Source organism: Pseudomyrmex gracilis, unplaced genomic scaffold (assembly GCF_002006095.1).
Source record: "Pseudomyrmex gracilis isolate BER0280 unplaced genomic scaffold, ASM200609v1 scaffold_318, whole genome shotgun sequence".
Lineage (NCBI taxonomy): Eukaryota > Metazoa > Arthropoda > Insecta > Hymenoptera > Formicidae > Pseudomyrmex > Pseudomyrmex gracilis.
The window spans coordinates 71,960-88,199 of record NW_018020902.1 but is presented as its reverse complement, the minus strand read 5'-3'; the positions used below and the strand labels follow the sequence as shown (position 1 = coordinate 88,199).

General features: G+C 33.1%; 1 protein-coding gene across 2 annotated transcripts in view; it reads right to left on the bottom strand.

Annotated features, from left to right (window-relative positions):
• Positions 1-14,585, bottom strand: part of LOC109860038 — a 39,142-nt gene extending 24,557 nt beyond the window's left edge. Inside the window, exon 1 of one of the 2 annotated variants that reach the window (XM_020438878.1) lies at positions 13,806-14,585. In XM_020438878.1, the coding sequence (XP_020294467.1) occupies positions 13,806-14,248 (443 nt within the window). In that variant the 5' untranslated portion in view covers positions 14,249-14,585. The remainder of the gene's footprint in view (positions 1-13,805) is intronic. The other variant, XM_020438877.1, reaches the window with a different exon arrangement.
• Positions 14,586-16,240: the final 1,655 nt, after the last annotated feature.

The window sequence follows — 16,240 nt, the reverse complement described above, 5'->3', positions numbered from 1 at the left end:
ATTGAAATTTCAATTCAAAAAACCCACATGTAAAAATAATTTACATGTGAATTTCATACATGTGTATATATATATACACATGCACGCTTATTCCTGCACAACATCCTGGGAATGGCTCGTATTGGCCTATTTAGATTGCTCTTAGTGGCCTCTTCATTCTTAGTTTCAATTTTTCACGAGCCTTGATTATTCATACATTAAAAATAAGTTTAGTGTTTATATTTAAAATATGCATTTTAAATCACACCTTACCGACTTTTTTGCTCTTTTGATATGTTGTAAAGCAGGTCATAGTGAGTAATTATCTACAAAAATTTCGCAGGGTAGCTTTGGTTTAGGAGATATGACAATTTGAAGTTTTCGAATTTTAATGCTTTACTCTGTGATATTATAACCTGATATTTCGAACAATAAACTTTATATATGTAGGACTGATGTGTTCAGAAATGTAAACAAAGCTACAAGGTAATTCAAATTGGATTACCTGCAAAGTAACTCATAATTTGTCAAGAGTTTGTTTCACTATTTCTCGCAGTTCACTGATAGCTTTCAACATGCGACTTCTTAACTATTTATAAGACTATTATAAGACTATTTTTTTATGTTCTTTTTAGTAGTGTTGTAAGCGTGTAGGCAAGAGCTTTACCTCCCCGCAGGAGAAGTGGATTTGCCCTTCCCCCTACACTCCCGCCCACAAAAAAACCATGTACACACTTTTGACATGAATCGACATTTAATCGGAAATCATTCCTTAATTTTTCTTATTTCTTTATTGCATAGGTTTTGATTAAATGTCGAAAGTATGTACATGATTTTTTCAAGAGAAGGAAACAAAATGTACATGGTGTCGGAAAATAAGAGTTTATTCATAAAACTTTTTTTGTTAATAACTTTGTAATAAACAACGAGCGACGGCTAAAATCTTTTGATTGTTACTCAGCGAGATGTCCTTGACAACACATGACGAAGTCATGAATTTCTGAAGGGATTGGCCTGTAAATATTTACCGAATTTGTGAACTCAAACTAACTTTAGAAGTTCCACCGGATTTAACACATGTTATTCGATATTTGTCTAATAATTCAGTAATTTTTACACTGTAAATTAAATTATATCGAAGTTGTTGATTAACTGAATTATTCTGTGCGTTTTTCATTGTGAATATTGAGTACCTGACAGTTGCAGAAAAAGTTGAAATAATTTTCATATACGGTAAATCTGGACGAAATATTGATTATACTATTGATTTATATGCTTTGCGATATCCAGAAAAAAGATGTCCATCACGTCGGTTTTTATATCGTGTAGTAAAACAGTTCTCACAAAATGGTACCGTAAATACGACAAAAAACAGCTATCAGCCAAAATAATAAAATCGCCGTGTTAGCTGCAGTTGCTTGTAATCTTATCAGGAGTTTTCCACTCGAAAAAATTCCACTCGAAAAAATAGTCATTTCGAGAATATCACATAAAATATAAATTTATATTTTGCTAAAATTAATAAAAATATATATTTAACATACATAAAACAATTATATTTGTAATTGTATACATCAATTGTTACGTTTTAACGAACTTTTATGATTAATACATTTCCAGTTTTTCATTTATCTTATGTTGCACGTAGAGTATAATCCTACTCAAAAGTATCAAAAGTGAACATTAAAATGGCACACACAAAATATACGTAAAAACTTTTTCGTAGTCATTAAAAGTATAATAAATAGTTTTTTTAACTTATTTTAATACAAATAATACTTTTCCAGCAAACAATTATCTAAATATTAAAATAGCTTTGGTTTACGCTATGATTCTTAAACTTTTGACTGAGATCTTACTCTGAATACAACCTTAAAGGAAAAGTATATCACAACCCATCAACAACTCCTGAAAATATGAAAGAGCGAATCATAAATGCTTGCAGAAATATCAAGAAAGGAACTCTACTATCTGTGCATCAATCGTTCATAAAACGTATAAATAAGTGCTTGGAAGTGCAAGGTCACCACTTTGAGCATTTATTGCAGTAAAGTTTCACAAGTGAGTTGATATAAATAATTGCAAATAAAACAAAAATATTATAATAAAACAAACGAATCTTTTTATATCTTGGACTATAGAGGTCGGATGGAAAACTAATTCAAATAAAAGTTGTTTGTTATTTTACATAGAATAAGATATCGTAAAAAAATAGATTTCCACTTAAAAAAACAAGTTGACCTTGACTTAGCTTGAAAACGTCCACTAACTCAAAAATCAGTGACGTTATTCTATTTTCCTCTTAAAACCAAGCAAGTTTTATTTAAACCATTTTTTTTTGAAATTGCGTAGTTCTCGTAATAGTTTGTTATGCTAATTTAAATAGGTCACCTTTTTTGTATTTGTACACAAGTGAATTAGATATTTAATAATTATTAAGGCTGCGGCTTAAATTCGAATAACATTGTGATCCGGATATAATATATGTAAGAAAAAATAAACTTCGATCAACGGATAGTATTCGAATATCCGGATACTTCGTGCAGCAAATAGTACGAATAATACTATTCGAGTTATTCGAATATCCATATTATCCGGATATTTTGATATACTCAGTAGCGTATAAAGTAGCTTGTAATTTCTTTCAGTACTCGGAGGCAAAAATGTGATCACAAAATTAAAAAGAAAAATTAAACCACAGAGCCTATGATCCAAGTAAGAGATGGACATTCAAAAGTAATTAAAAATGCAGTGTATTCCGGGACGTTTCGATCATTTATTGTTTCTCTATGTCTCGAGTTTGATCTTGTGCGTTATTCCGGACACCTTTCATACGTGTATTATATGTATTGCAAGACAATCGGATTCTGTTCCGTTTCTTTGTGTGTGAATAAGAACTACGACATTTCAATGTGTTTTAACAATTTTAAAGCTATAAGTGTTAATTTTACCTTTATTGATTTTATATGTTAATTTATTGGCTTTTCAAAATTTTTAAAAAACCTTTGACTTCATTTTTATACTTTGATTTTCATAAATCAATTTCATTTTACTTTCTGACTAACTTATATTACGTATTATTTATTCTAATCTATTTGAATTCTCGGTAGATCTTGGATACATAGACATCATACTCTTTAGCATGTCTATGTTATCCGTTGTTTTGATCCGTGGTCTTGCTGGCGTGCACTGACAAGGAGAGAGCACGATGTATGACCAATCAATTTCGCCGAAACTTTTTGTATCGATAAGTCACTATCCCAAGTGTTACAGGGTACACGCATAAGACGCACTCAAGCGTTCGCGACAAAATCGCACTTAAAAATTTTCGAGCGACATAAGTACATATGAAATAGAGCGTTTTATCGAAGAGTGCGTGGCGCAGTGGTAGCACGCTAGACTAGTAGTGGCGGTAAAGCGCTGCTAGTTCGAGTCTCGGTGAGTTTTTTTTAAATACAATTAAGTTGTAAAATATCATGCAATTATTATTCAAAATAAATAAAATAATAAATTTTTTATTGTGTTAAAACTAATTCTAACACTAAAAGAATCAGTACTATACAAATAAAATGTGAAACGTTTTATTTAAGTGCAAGAAGGTGCATTACATGTTGCTGGATAAAATTTATCATAAAAACAATAAAAACAATAATTTTGTCGACAATGTGCGCATCGTACAAACGCTGCATTTTTACATTCACAAGATGTTTGTAACAATCTAATGAGAAACAAACTTCATTTACATTCATGAAGACTTCTTTTTCATCTGTTATAATTTGTACGCGAACTACGCATATCTTAACATATTTGTAAAAATTGGAGCGGACAATTGATATATAATAGAGTGAATTTTGATACAATCCTCGCGAAATATCATCTCGCGAGAATTGTAAATTTGGTAAACCTTTCGAAAGACTGCCCCAACACAGAATAAAACAATAACACGGTTTTTTAATGTATTTTTGTCTCCTGAAAAAGAATTTGCTATGAAAAGATGGCGGTCGGCTATATTTTGGCCGCCATCTTAAAAAAATCTGTCAAAAAAACAGTTTATCATGATTATCTCGGAAAGTAATCACGTTAGAAAAAGTTTTCTACCAAAAAATATAGAAAATTTGATTTTCTATAAAAAACGGTTCTGATCTTCATTTACCTAACTCTAACCGTTTTTATGTTAGAACGCTGAATTCAGTGCCTCTACAGATATACGACGCGAAACAAAGTTGTTACGTGAGTTTGTTAAACACTATTTTGAAAAATGATTTTTTTGAGAATCGGCATTCGTTGAACATTACGTAATATCCATTCAGAGTATGCCACGAGAAGGCTGCCGATACTCCATGTGTATGTGTACGTATGTGTAAGTATATTAATGCATTATATCTGTGTGAACCCTACGATTCGTCACATTCGCAGTATTTTAACACATCAAACGCAGAAGTAAGAGGTAGAGTTATGTTAAATATAACATCAATGTAACATTTACGTACCAACTAAAGTGTTACATAATTGTTACATCAATATTATAGAACTTACTTCTGTATTTGGTGAGAAAATTCCAAATCACTACTTATAATATTGTGTGTGTGTGTGTGTATGTGTGTGTGTGCGCGTGTGTGGCGCGAGAGGGATAAATAGATAGATACATAGATAGATGCTTTATTTTTAAAGCGCCCTGGGACAAGATCCCCTCAGGCGCTGGGAGAGAGGGAGAGGGAAAGAGAGAGGAGGAAGAAAGATAAGGGGAAGGGGAAGGAAGAAAGGGGAGGGGGTGAGAGAAAGGGAAGGGGGAGGGGAGAGAGAGAGTGTAAGTAAGCTTAGCGCTTAGTCATCCATTGAAGCTCCAAAGGATGCGCAGTGCAAAAGCCCAGTCTTTTACACTGTGTAATAAGCGTATAGGCAAGAGGGGCAAAGAGGGGCTGCGCCCCCCACAGGAGGAGAGCCTCTGCCCCTCCTCCTCGCCCCCCTCTCCTCGTTGGTTCCTCGCTAAGTCTGCGCGTCGTGCGCCGAGACCTTCGGATGCGCCTGCGCAGTACGGTGTACAACTGCACAGTTATAAGCGGTGTCCTTCTGCACTGCGTGCAAATAAACGGTGCGCAAATAAACAGTGTGCAAATAAACAGTGTCCAACTAAACGGTGCGCATTTTTTACGGTGTCTAATTGAACAGTGCGCGTCTTTCTGTGTCCAATTGCACTGTGACTAATTGAACGGTGTCTAAGTGCGCCGCTCCCGCATAAATCCAGCTACCAGTCTATGTCTACACTAAAATTTGCTACTTTTATCTGTAACATGTTGTAAAAAAAGCGTTTTTCACGATTATCCGGAAAAGTTCAAGAGGAGGGATAAAGCCCCTTTTGCGGAGATCAAAGTTTCCCTGCCTACACGTTTATAACACAAATATAAAATACATAACAAAGTTATGTTTGTATGTGTTGTAAGTGTGTAGACAGGGGGGGGGGGGGCTGCGCCCCTCCATCTGCATCCACCTTTCGCTTTGCGTAAAAACTGGAAACCTATATGGAACATTGCTTCAATTTAGCCACGTTGTTTCTCAATATACGCTCGCAGTAAACATATTACACTGCATACCGTACACTGACAGGCAACGTGACTAAAACTAAAGCAAGGTTCCACATAGGTTTCAAGGTTTTACGCAAAGCAAAAAGAAAGTGCAAGTGGAGGGACGTAGCCTCTTCCCTGCAATTTTTAAGATGGCGGACGCAGCCGCCCTTGTCTACACACAAACATAAAAAAAAAAAATTATTCTGTGCAACACTCACTCCAAACATGTGTCTATTTCAACTCGAGTTCGATTGAGATTATCATGCGTCACGTTATGCATTGCAATAAATGCAGTGCATTTAACGTTCTAACATGAAAACGGTTAAAGTTAGGTAAATGTAGATCATAACCTTTTTTATAAAAAATCTAATTTTCTACATTTTTTGTTAAAAAACTTTTTTTCTAACGTGATTACTTTCCGAGATAATCATGATAAACTGTATTTTTGACAGGTTTTTTTAAGATGACGGCCGAAATATGGCCAACCGCCATCTTTTCATAGCAAATTCTTTTTCAGGAAACAAAAATACATTTTAAAAACCGTTAATTTGTATTTAATTGATATATTATTGTATTACAAACAGTGCTAAAGATAATCAATAATAAATGATCGAAACATCCCAGAATACAATGCGTTTTTAATCAATTTTGAATGTCTACCTCCTACCTGAACCATAGATCTCTTTGTGATTTAATTTTTCTTTCTAATTTCGTCGAGCCGTGTTTACAATAAATATTAAAAATTACAAATACAAAAATAGTGATATTTATTGTTCAAGAATTTATGCTTGTCATTTAAGGGGATCCTAAACTGACGGTCAAACTCCGTCGTTTTACCGACTGAGTTTAAAGCTTTTGGCGTCAGATTGTAGTAATATTTGCTTAATATAAAAAGTTATGCAGTTTGTACGTAGAAAACCAACTGCGTCCCGTTTCCGGAACAACATAAAAAACAATATAAAGCTCTCAGAAATGCGTTTAGAAGCCTAGTATGAATAAATAATGTGCGTGAATATTTCCAGAACAATATTGGAATACATACACTATTTATTCATTATTTCACGCACACTATTTATTTACACTAACCTTCTAAAAACATTTCTAAAAGCTCTATATTGTTCTTTATGTTGTTCCAAAAACGGAACGCAGTTTGTTTTCTACGTAGAAACTGCATAACTTTTATAGTAAAGAATTATTACTACGATCTGACGCCATAAACCGTAAATTCAGTCAATAAAACAGATTCAGTTCAGGATCCCTTTAAAAGTAAGTTTACTCAAATTCTGATATTATGAAAAATAAAAAAATAACTCTATTTTTTCTTTGTACATATTATAAATACTTATAAATCTAGATGCATAAATATTTAAAAGTTTCATAAAATCGTACATAAAATCGTGCAAATCTATACACATAACTGTATATGAATGTGAAATCGTGTGTAGGTATGTACATATGTAAGTAAATGTGAAATCGTGGGTAGGTATGTACATATGTAAGTAAATGTAACATCGTGTGTATATTTATTAATTCCTATCAGTTTAAAACAACTTGATCAATAACAAGTTGATTATAGCTGAGAGATGTGCGATTGACGTTCTTTATTTGGTACGTACAACTTTTGAATATTTTACGGTTTTGCCTTCTCATTGTACAAAACTTTCACATTTACAAATTGTTAGTAAATACAGAAAAAGAAGCCGATACAAGCAAAAAACTAGATGTTTGTGTTTGAAAAAGCTTTATTTAAATATGTACGTCAACTTTTTTTATTCAAATTTTGGATCTTTTTCAGAGACAATTTAAATGTATAATTATAAATAAATATACACAATTTAATTGACCTTACGCAAAGTTAACTTTGACAATTTATTAAATGCTTTTAATAATTATAATAATTATAATATTAGATTAAACTTCACTATTGAGACATATAATAACTTTGTGAACTTTTTAGATGTATATATATAAAACATTTTTAACAACAATAAAGAATTTATATGTATTATGAGATCTGTCTCTGAAATGATTCACATAAAATTACAAAATAATTTAATCAATATCATGTCGAACACGAATAAGTTAAAGCCGTATTTTTGCTTTTGAAAAATGTATAAATCAAACTACCTGTTGTCATGTCGTTTTCTTGTTTTTTGACCTCCATGTGTTTACATATAGTGTGTGGAAAAATCTACACGTATACATATAAGACACGCGGAAAGATTCTATATCAGTTTGCTTAGGTTATTTAGTTTATCAGTTTTAATCTTTGACGCAAGTTTTCACTCGACAAGCATAATTTTTAAAAACTACTAAACACTGCAGATTGAGCTCTGTTTGCATTCTGTCTTCAAGGTATGTATAAACTTAACTTACTGCAATTTATTTTTAGTAGTAACATTATTTTATTTTTAACATTATTCTTTTAACATTATTTTTTTATTATATGTTATTTATGTATACATTTTTTACTGCAAGTGTATAATTTTCTGAAAAATGTTTAGTTACGTTTTATATAAAAAAGTGAAATTAAATTAGTAATAATGTGTGTAAGCAGCTTTAAGATTTTTTTTTTAAATATAAAGACGTTGATAATGGCTGTTTGAAGCAAACACGGATGCTGATGCGTATATTGGTTGAATTAATTTATTGGAAACAATGTATAAAACGTTTTCGACTTCTGGATTAGGTCTTCTTCAATATAATTCTACAAAACAATAAATTCATATAGAAATTTGCAGTGATTATACAATAATGTTGATAAGAAAACTCACAAAACAAAGTAGTAATGGTCATCACATGAGTCTCGCACTAAATGTTCATGATGTAGGAACAAGACGACCACCACTTTACAGAATAACAAAGCGACTGAAAGCACCGAACAATTGTGGGTCGATTTAATTAAAAGTCAAGGCTACAATCAACGATCATAAGACACATGTAGTCAACGGGTGTTATCAACAAAAGGTAAATAAAATTTATCTAGATTTTCGGTGTCGCTATGTAATTAAGGCCGTGGCTTTGACTTCTTATGTGTAGAGTTTCTGATATCAGACGTTTATTATAAGATCTCTTATTGTCTAATATTTTTACGCTGTCCCATTCACATTCGTGAGAGTATCGAATTCTGTGATCAATAATCACAGATCTTTGAGAGGAATTTCTATTAATATGGTTTTTGAGTTTTTTGATTCTCGCTTGCAACATTCTGCCAGTCTGTCCGACATATGATGCATCACAATCACGGCAATTAATCTTATATACAACAAAAGGACGTATAGATAGAGGTAGAGGATCCTTGAGAACATTGATGACTTTAGACAATTTATCAATATTATAAAAAGCTGAGCGTGTATTATTGTCTTTTGAAAATAATTTTAAAAACTTTTCAGAAAAATTACTTATATAAGGCATCACAAACCAACGAAGCTGTACGTCGTTTGAAGTATTGTTTGACAAAAACCTTCCTCAATATTTAAAAGTCATTATTTAAAAAAAAATTATGTTTCAGTCTTTGTATAAAAATGTCATAGATAAAGTCACGAGAATTGTTGTCAGTTAAAATATTAAAAATCAAGTCAAAATTCTTTGAATGAAATTTAGGATGTGAGAAAAAGAAGGCTCTGTCCACAAGGCCCATGACCATGCCTCTTTTTTGGCAGATAGGATGGTTTGAAAAATAATTAAGATATCTGCCTGAGAACGTTGGCTTTTGATAGTCATGTATTAATCTATTATTTTTTATAATTGTAATGTCCAGAAAGTTGAGTCTATCACAATCAACTTCTATGGTGAATTGAAGTCGAGAGTGATATAAATTGTAAAGATTTAAAACAACATCAAACTGATCTCTAGGAACCATAAGAGCTGTCATCAACATATCTGACATGTAGAGATAGAATGAAAGATAAAGAACTAATGGTCTGGTACCAAAGGTCTGTTTATAGTATTTGTTATTAAAAAGAAAGTGGAGTTAAAAACGAAATTGAGAGCTAGAAAAAATTCCTCTTTAGGTAAGCTTGTATTGTGTTTTATCAAGTGCCATCTTTTCTCCAATCCACTGATTGCAAGATCAATTGGAATGTTAGTAAATAGAGATATAACATTGAGAGAGATTAACTCAAATGATTCATCAAATGTTACTTCGGAGATCAGACTTGCAAGGTGAAAGCTATTATAAACAAAGCTCGACGGAGGTTCAAGGTTTTTTAAAATTATTTTATGTAAAAATATTGCAAGATTATGTAACGGACTATTGAGGAAATAATAATCCTGAGAGGGTTGCCAGGTTTGTGAATCTTTTTCTATTATTTACCATTTTTTTCTATCATTTATAATAAAGGAGTAATTGTTGAGTAAATCAGGCCAATCAGCGCCGATCTTCAACCAGGCGCACGTCAGTGAACCGCGCGGAGCGCTCACACACACCAGACGCGCGGCTCATTGATGTGCGCCTGGTTAAAGGTCGGCGCTGATTGGCCTAATTTACTCAACAATTACTCCTTTATTATAAATAATAGAAAAAAATGATTCAGGACTTTTCGACTCAGTTTTACTCCTTCTACCTGTCTACGAGATATGTCACACCAATTCTGAGACACCCTGTATATATGTATATATATAAAATGATGAGGAAGAAATGTCGCAAGTTACATGTTTGACTGCACAATGCAACCTTCATTATTCGAATTGTTCTATCCGTTTTATTCGAAGCGTACAAATATCCGAATATTCGTTCCTCAGCTATTTGAAATCCGGATACTTCGAAGTATCCGGATTACAAATAGTCGACGACGTCACTATTCGCAGTCCTAATAATTATAATGTAATTTGCTTTTGCAATATGTTAAAAGAATTCTTGAATATAATTTCTGGATTTGAACTGTTATTTTTATGTTCCTTTTTTTAGATATTTCACTTCATAAGAATTCAAGAATCTGATACTACTAGATGTTCCCTAAACTCTGATGAAGTAAATTCAATTTCTACGAACCATCAATATAAAACTGACATTAACATAGTTCAGAACAATACATTCAAGAATTAGAATGGTTTACTATTTCAAACAATTAGTAGAATTATCACATATGTATTATACATATTTGGTTAAATTATTTTACTGCATTTTTAAATTAAAATCACTTTAGAGAATTCTTATTGCTTATTTTTCATATATAATGCATATAAAACAAAACCTTAAAACTTATTTCTTAAAAACAACAAAAACTTGCCAAGATAGAGTAAAGATGTCTATTATGAAGCCCTTTTTTTAAAGGATTGTAATTTATTAAATAATTTATGTAATTTTAACTTGTAGTTTTATGTTAAACTTATGGGAAATATATTCAAGTTTTATCGCCAAAAGGTAGCAATCGATAATAAATATACTGTTTTATGGGACTTTTTTAAATCAAAAGTGCCGATTTTGCTGGCTCAAAAAAAGATTCCTAATATGAGACACAAAGAGTTTCTTTCCTATAGGAAGGTTAGTAAGTCAATAGTAAGTCAATAGTATGCTTTGGGACATTGAATTAGTTAGATGTTTTTGAATATTTTATTTTTTTGCTTCTTACAGTCTCTAATTGTGACTGTAAGATCACGATTGCTTCTTCTTTTCTTCCTCAAAATATGATTACTAAAAACTTACTAATACATCAAATAAAGAAATTGACAGAATAAAGGACTTGATAGTTCTTAATATAAAGTATCTCATATTAAGAACGGCTGCGTGTCTCATATTAAAAATTATAAAATTGTGGAAAGTTTAAGTTTATACCGACAAAGTATGCAATAAATTGACACAACTACATGATAAATCACTCATAATGCATATGCACATTTGAGTGAATTGAAATGACAGCGAAGCCTACGACATAAAAATATCAAATACATATTTTAAAGTTTTATAATGATTTATTTTCTTCTCCGCGCTTATACGATAACCCCTTTACAGAATCTCCGTTGTCTTAGCAGTTAGCGACACTAACAAAAAGTTTGATGTTTTCGTGTAAATGATTCGGACCCAACACATCATTTACAATTAGATTTATATTATCTTTTAAATTTTAGCATTATATATATATATATATATATATATATAAAATAAATAATCTAGGATTATATAATATAATAAATAAAGATGCCTATTATGAAATGGTTGCCTAATACAAGATATCAAGTTATTTCATGTAAACGGCTACAAATTTATAACTGCGTATTTTCGTGTTAAAAATAATCTCGCATTATATAATATAATAAATAAAGGTACCTATTATGAAATGGTCGCCTAATACAAGATAGCGAGCTATTTCATGTAAACGGCTACAAATTTATAACTGCGTATTTTTGTGTTAAAAATAAATAATCTCGCATTATATAGTATAATAAATAAAGGTGCCTATTATGAAATGGTCGCCCAATACAAGATAGCGAGCTATTTCATGTAAACGGATACAAATTTATAACTGCGTATTTTTGTGTTAATTATATTATATAATGCTAGATTATTTATTATATAATGCTAAAATTTAAAAGATAATATAAATCTATTACTAATATAAATCTATTACTATTTATCTTTATTAATAAATATTTTATGATAAATGATGTTTTATTTGTTCATATGCTGTTTATTCAATAAAACTTTTAAGATTAACACATATTTACAACATAATTTAATGCTGAAATATTGTATTTAAAACTGTCGATGTACAAATTATATATATTTCTGAATTATTTAAAAATGTATTTTTCTCAATATCATATTACAAAATCTTAACTCTTTAAAATCAGACTTCAAAAATGACTTAGTCAGAATTTATCTGTAAAGTCTACGCGACTTTAAAATCGAATATATCCGCAAAAATTCAGTATTTTTTAAATTTTCCGGGTGGCAGCTCCCGTTTCCGCAAATCGCATACTCTGCGCGTCATAATTTAATAAGTCGTTGTAAATGTATACAGGGTGTCCCAGAATTGCCGTACAATCTCTCGTAGGCAGGTAGAAGGAATAAAACTGAGTCGAAAAGTCCTGAACCATTTTTTTCTATTATTTATAATAAAGGAATAATTATTGAGTAAATCAGGCCAATNCTACGCTGATTGGCCTGATTTACTCAATAATTACTCTTTTATTATAAATAATAGAAAAAAATGGTTCAGGACTTTTCGACTCAGTTTTACTCCTTCTACCTGCCTACGAGAGATTGTACGGCAATTCTGGGACACCCTGTATATATTTTGATAAAATTATAAAAAAAAAACATCAATTATTTGATTTTATATAAGAGCTCAAACTGAAAAAAAATTTACTTACTTTTCGAAAAGTCAACGTCTTGGCTAGACTTAGGTCTCTCAGAGCCAAAGCATAGACTTTTGCATAAGGCATCGTCTACAATACAGTTGTAAGCCGTAAGAAAGTGACCAATCACAGACAAATCACGGAAGAATAATCGATTGTGATTAGTCACTTTCTTACGGCTTACGGCTTACGACTATATTGTAGACGACGCTTAATGGCTAGTCTACAATGGGAATAGGCAGTATAGAGTAAGGAGTAAGGTTCTTGGAGTTCTTTTATTTTTGTCTATACAAGTAATTATTTCGCGTTTTTTAACACACGTCTTTCATTGGCTAACAGTAAGGCAGTAGGCAGTGCGAAATGGGAATTGTCCATTTCGTTATTCCCGTCGTTTCTTCACCGAAAAATAATTTACTCTCCACTCCTACAGTCTTATGACCTTCATTGTAGACTAGCCATAATGCATAACACCTAAGAGCTAAGAAAATCAACCAATCCAGCCTTCCATTTCCATTCCCACTTTTTGTTCTAAAAGGCTTTGATTGGTTGATTCTTTTGTCTTATGCATATGCAAAAATCTGTGCTTCAGCCCTCAGACCTTTTTTACACTTCACAATTAAATATCCACAAAGCTATTAAACAAATGACGTTGTCAACGATCTCTACCGTTGCTAAGGCCCTAAAGTTTTGTGTCACGCCTTCATGTTGCGCTAAACTATTATCTATTAGAGGTAGTAGTTTAGCACATCGTAGTTTAGACATCGATTTAAAACTTTTGGATGAGTCTGGGAGACTCACATCTGATCTTAAAGGGTTAACAAGTTTGATATACATAAATACACAAAGACGACCTTTCTTTAGGCACAGAAATATAAAGAAAAAACATAGGTAGTCTTATTTCGTAAGTATATGATGTATGTATACATTATCTGTTTTTATGTAATAGAACTGAAAAATATTTACCGTTCTCTGAAAGAACCATGTATTCCCCAAGACAACTGCAAGTGATTCCTTTCCTGTTCTAAAAACATGGTGACTGCTGCCTTGGCAGGTGTGAGTAACCCATCGGAATCGGAACTAAAAGAGTTATGATCAACACATTTATGCGATTGTACGAAATTAGTCTGCTCTATAACTTCATTTTGCAGGAAATCATGTGTCTCTTCCGGATAATCATCCAAAATCTCTTCCATAGAGTGAACTTCGAATTCAGTGCTTTGACATGCATCAATCACTGTTTGTTGATCTGACTGGCTCTCGCTAACTTTACATGTGTGTGTCGGTTCATTTCGCGATAGTACAGCTAATCTTGTATCCCGGTGACTGCCGTCGAGAGAGATGTTAGACAGGAATGTTAAGGCAGCCAATCTTCTGCGTGAGTGGTTTTTCTTTGAAGCAGCTGCCATTCCACGATAGACCGTGTCAAGAATAATAGTGCCAAATACCAAGATAAACAATGACAATGTGCGCTTTGTAACACTAGTGACAATGAAGATGATGATAAAGACGATAATGATGATGATGACGATGATAATGATGATGATGATGATGATGATGATGATGATGATGATGATGATGATGAAGGCGACGGCGACGGCGACGGCGACGGCGACGGCGACAGCGACGAAGATGATGTCAACGACGGTAACTGCGTTGGCAACCGCGACGACGACAACGTCGACGGCGACGTCAATGACGGCAATGACGTCGATGTCGGTGACGACGACGACTTTACCGAACAAGTACTACGATCACAACGCATTGTCACTGCTGATAGATTTAGTTCTAACATCACCAGTTATAATAACGACTGTGCACCTTGCATACAAACATAAACCGATGTCGCTAATCATCATGTCGATTTTTCTCACGAGCCGCTTCACGAACACGTTTTCTCTACTATACATAGGACACCCTACTACGCAACAGAACGATCTCCGTTCCGTGAACAAACAGTGCGGATGCTCATGCAAGCAGAGGTGCCAAATTGTAGATCGAAATTTTCCTACGTATCCTATCATACTGGGGATTGATTGACCATGGGTGCGTTCAGACAACTCAACAGTTGCGCAACGGTTGAGAGATAATCACTTCTGATTGGATCATACTTTTGGAACCGCAGCAGATTTTGAAGAATAGTCCTATCATAAGCGATGATCTCTCAACCGTTGAGTTGTCTGAACGCACCCCATGTTCAGCAGACTGAGCAGATCAGTGAGCACTTAGTGATTCTTCAATATGATTGGTTTCTACATTTAAATCCAGCGAAGATCTAAAGGCAAGATTCAATCATATTTAAAGAGTCGTCTACAATGGAGAGTTGTAGGCCGTAACAGTAAGAAATTGACAAATCACAATCGATTATTCTTCTGTACTTTGTCTGTGATTGGCCAATTTCTTACTATTACGGCCTACAACTCTCCATTGTAGACGGCTCTTTACTAAATACAGTTCTTTATAAAACTCTATCTGATAGCCAATCAACATACTTAAAATCTTTGTCGTAAGACAAATGTAATATTATCCTAAAGAGCCGTCTACAATGGAGAGTTGTTGGCCGTAATAGTAAGAAATTGACCAATCACAGACAAAGTACAGAAGAATAATCGATTGTGATTTGTCAATTTCTTACTGTTACGGCCTACAACTCTCCATTGTAGACGGCTCTTAAAATAAAACGGCGCACGGGTCATATATGTAATACTCCTATATTGCTAGTACGGTGCCGACATATATGTAATACTCCTATATGTCTGTTCGTTTTACCTGAACTGGCCGCTCTAGGTCAGAGTTTATCCTTCTTTTTCCAACGTAGAGTAAAGAAGATAAACTCTGACCTAGAGCGGCCAGTTCAGGTAAAACGAACAGACATTATATGGCTAGTTGAGCAAGTTTTTCATAAGCGGGACTTGTCCCAACACTGAAGGATAGAAGATAGATGCTTATTGGCTCTCCAAGAAAGAGTAGGAGGAGTGTTCAATAATTGGTAATGCGCAAGCGTTGCGGGAAAATTTCGAGGTTATACTTCACGTCACATGTGCTATAGATTTTCAGTACTGGCAGTGAATATCGGAACGCAGTCAATATAAGCATGGCTGCGTTCAGAAATTTACTCGTCGGGTAGAGTAGAGTTGAACGTGGTAAAACATAAAACTCTACTCAGAGTAGCATTTAGGAAGTGACTTTCCGAACGAAGAATAGAGTAAATAACAATGGCAGATCAGAATCGGAAAAATCAGATATTTTTGATAGTAACACTTGTAACATGTAATCATAAATTACTGTTACATATGTTGCGTGACGTCCCGCAATTGGCTCGACACATGCAACAGTTTTAATGTTTTCCATTATAATCTGTTTTTATTGCTTCGTCACTTTGCGCCAAAATAGGCTGCGTT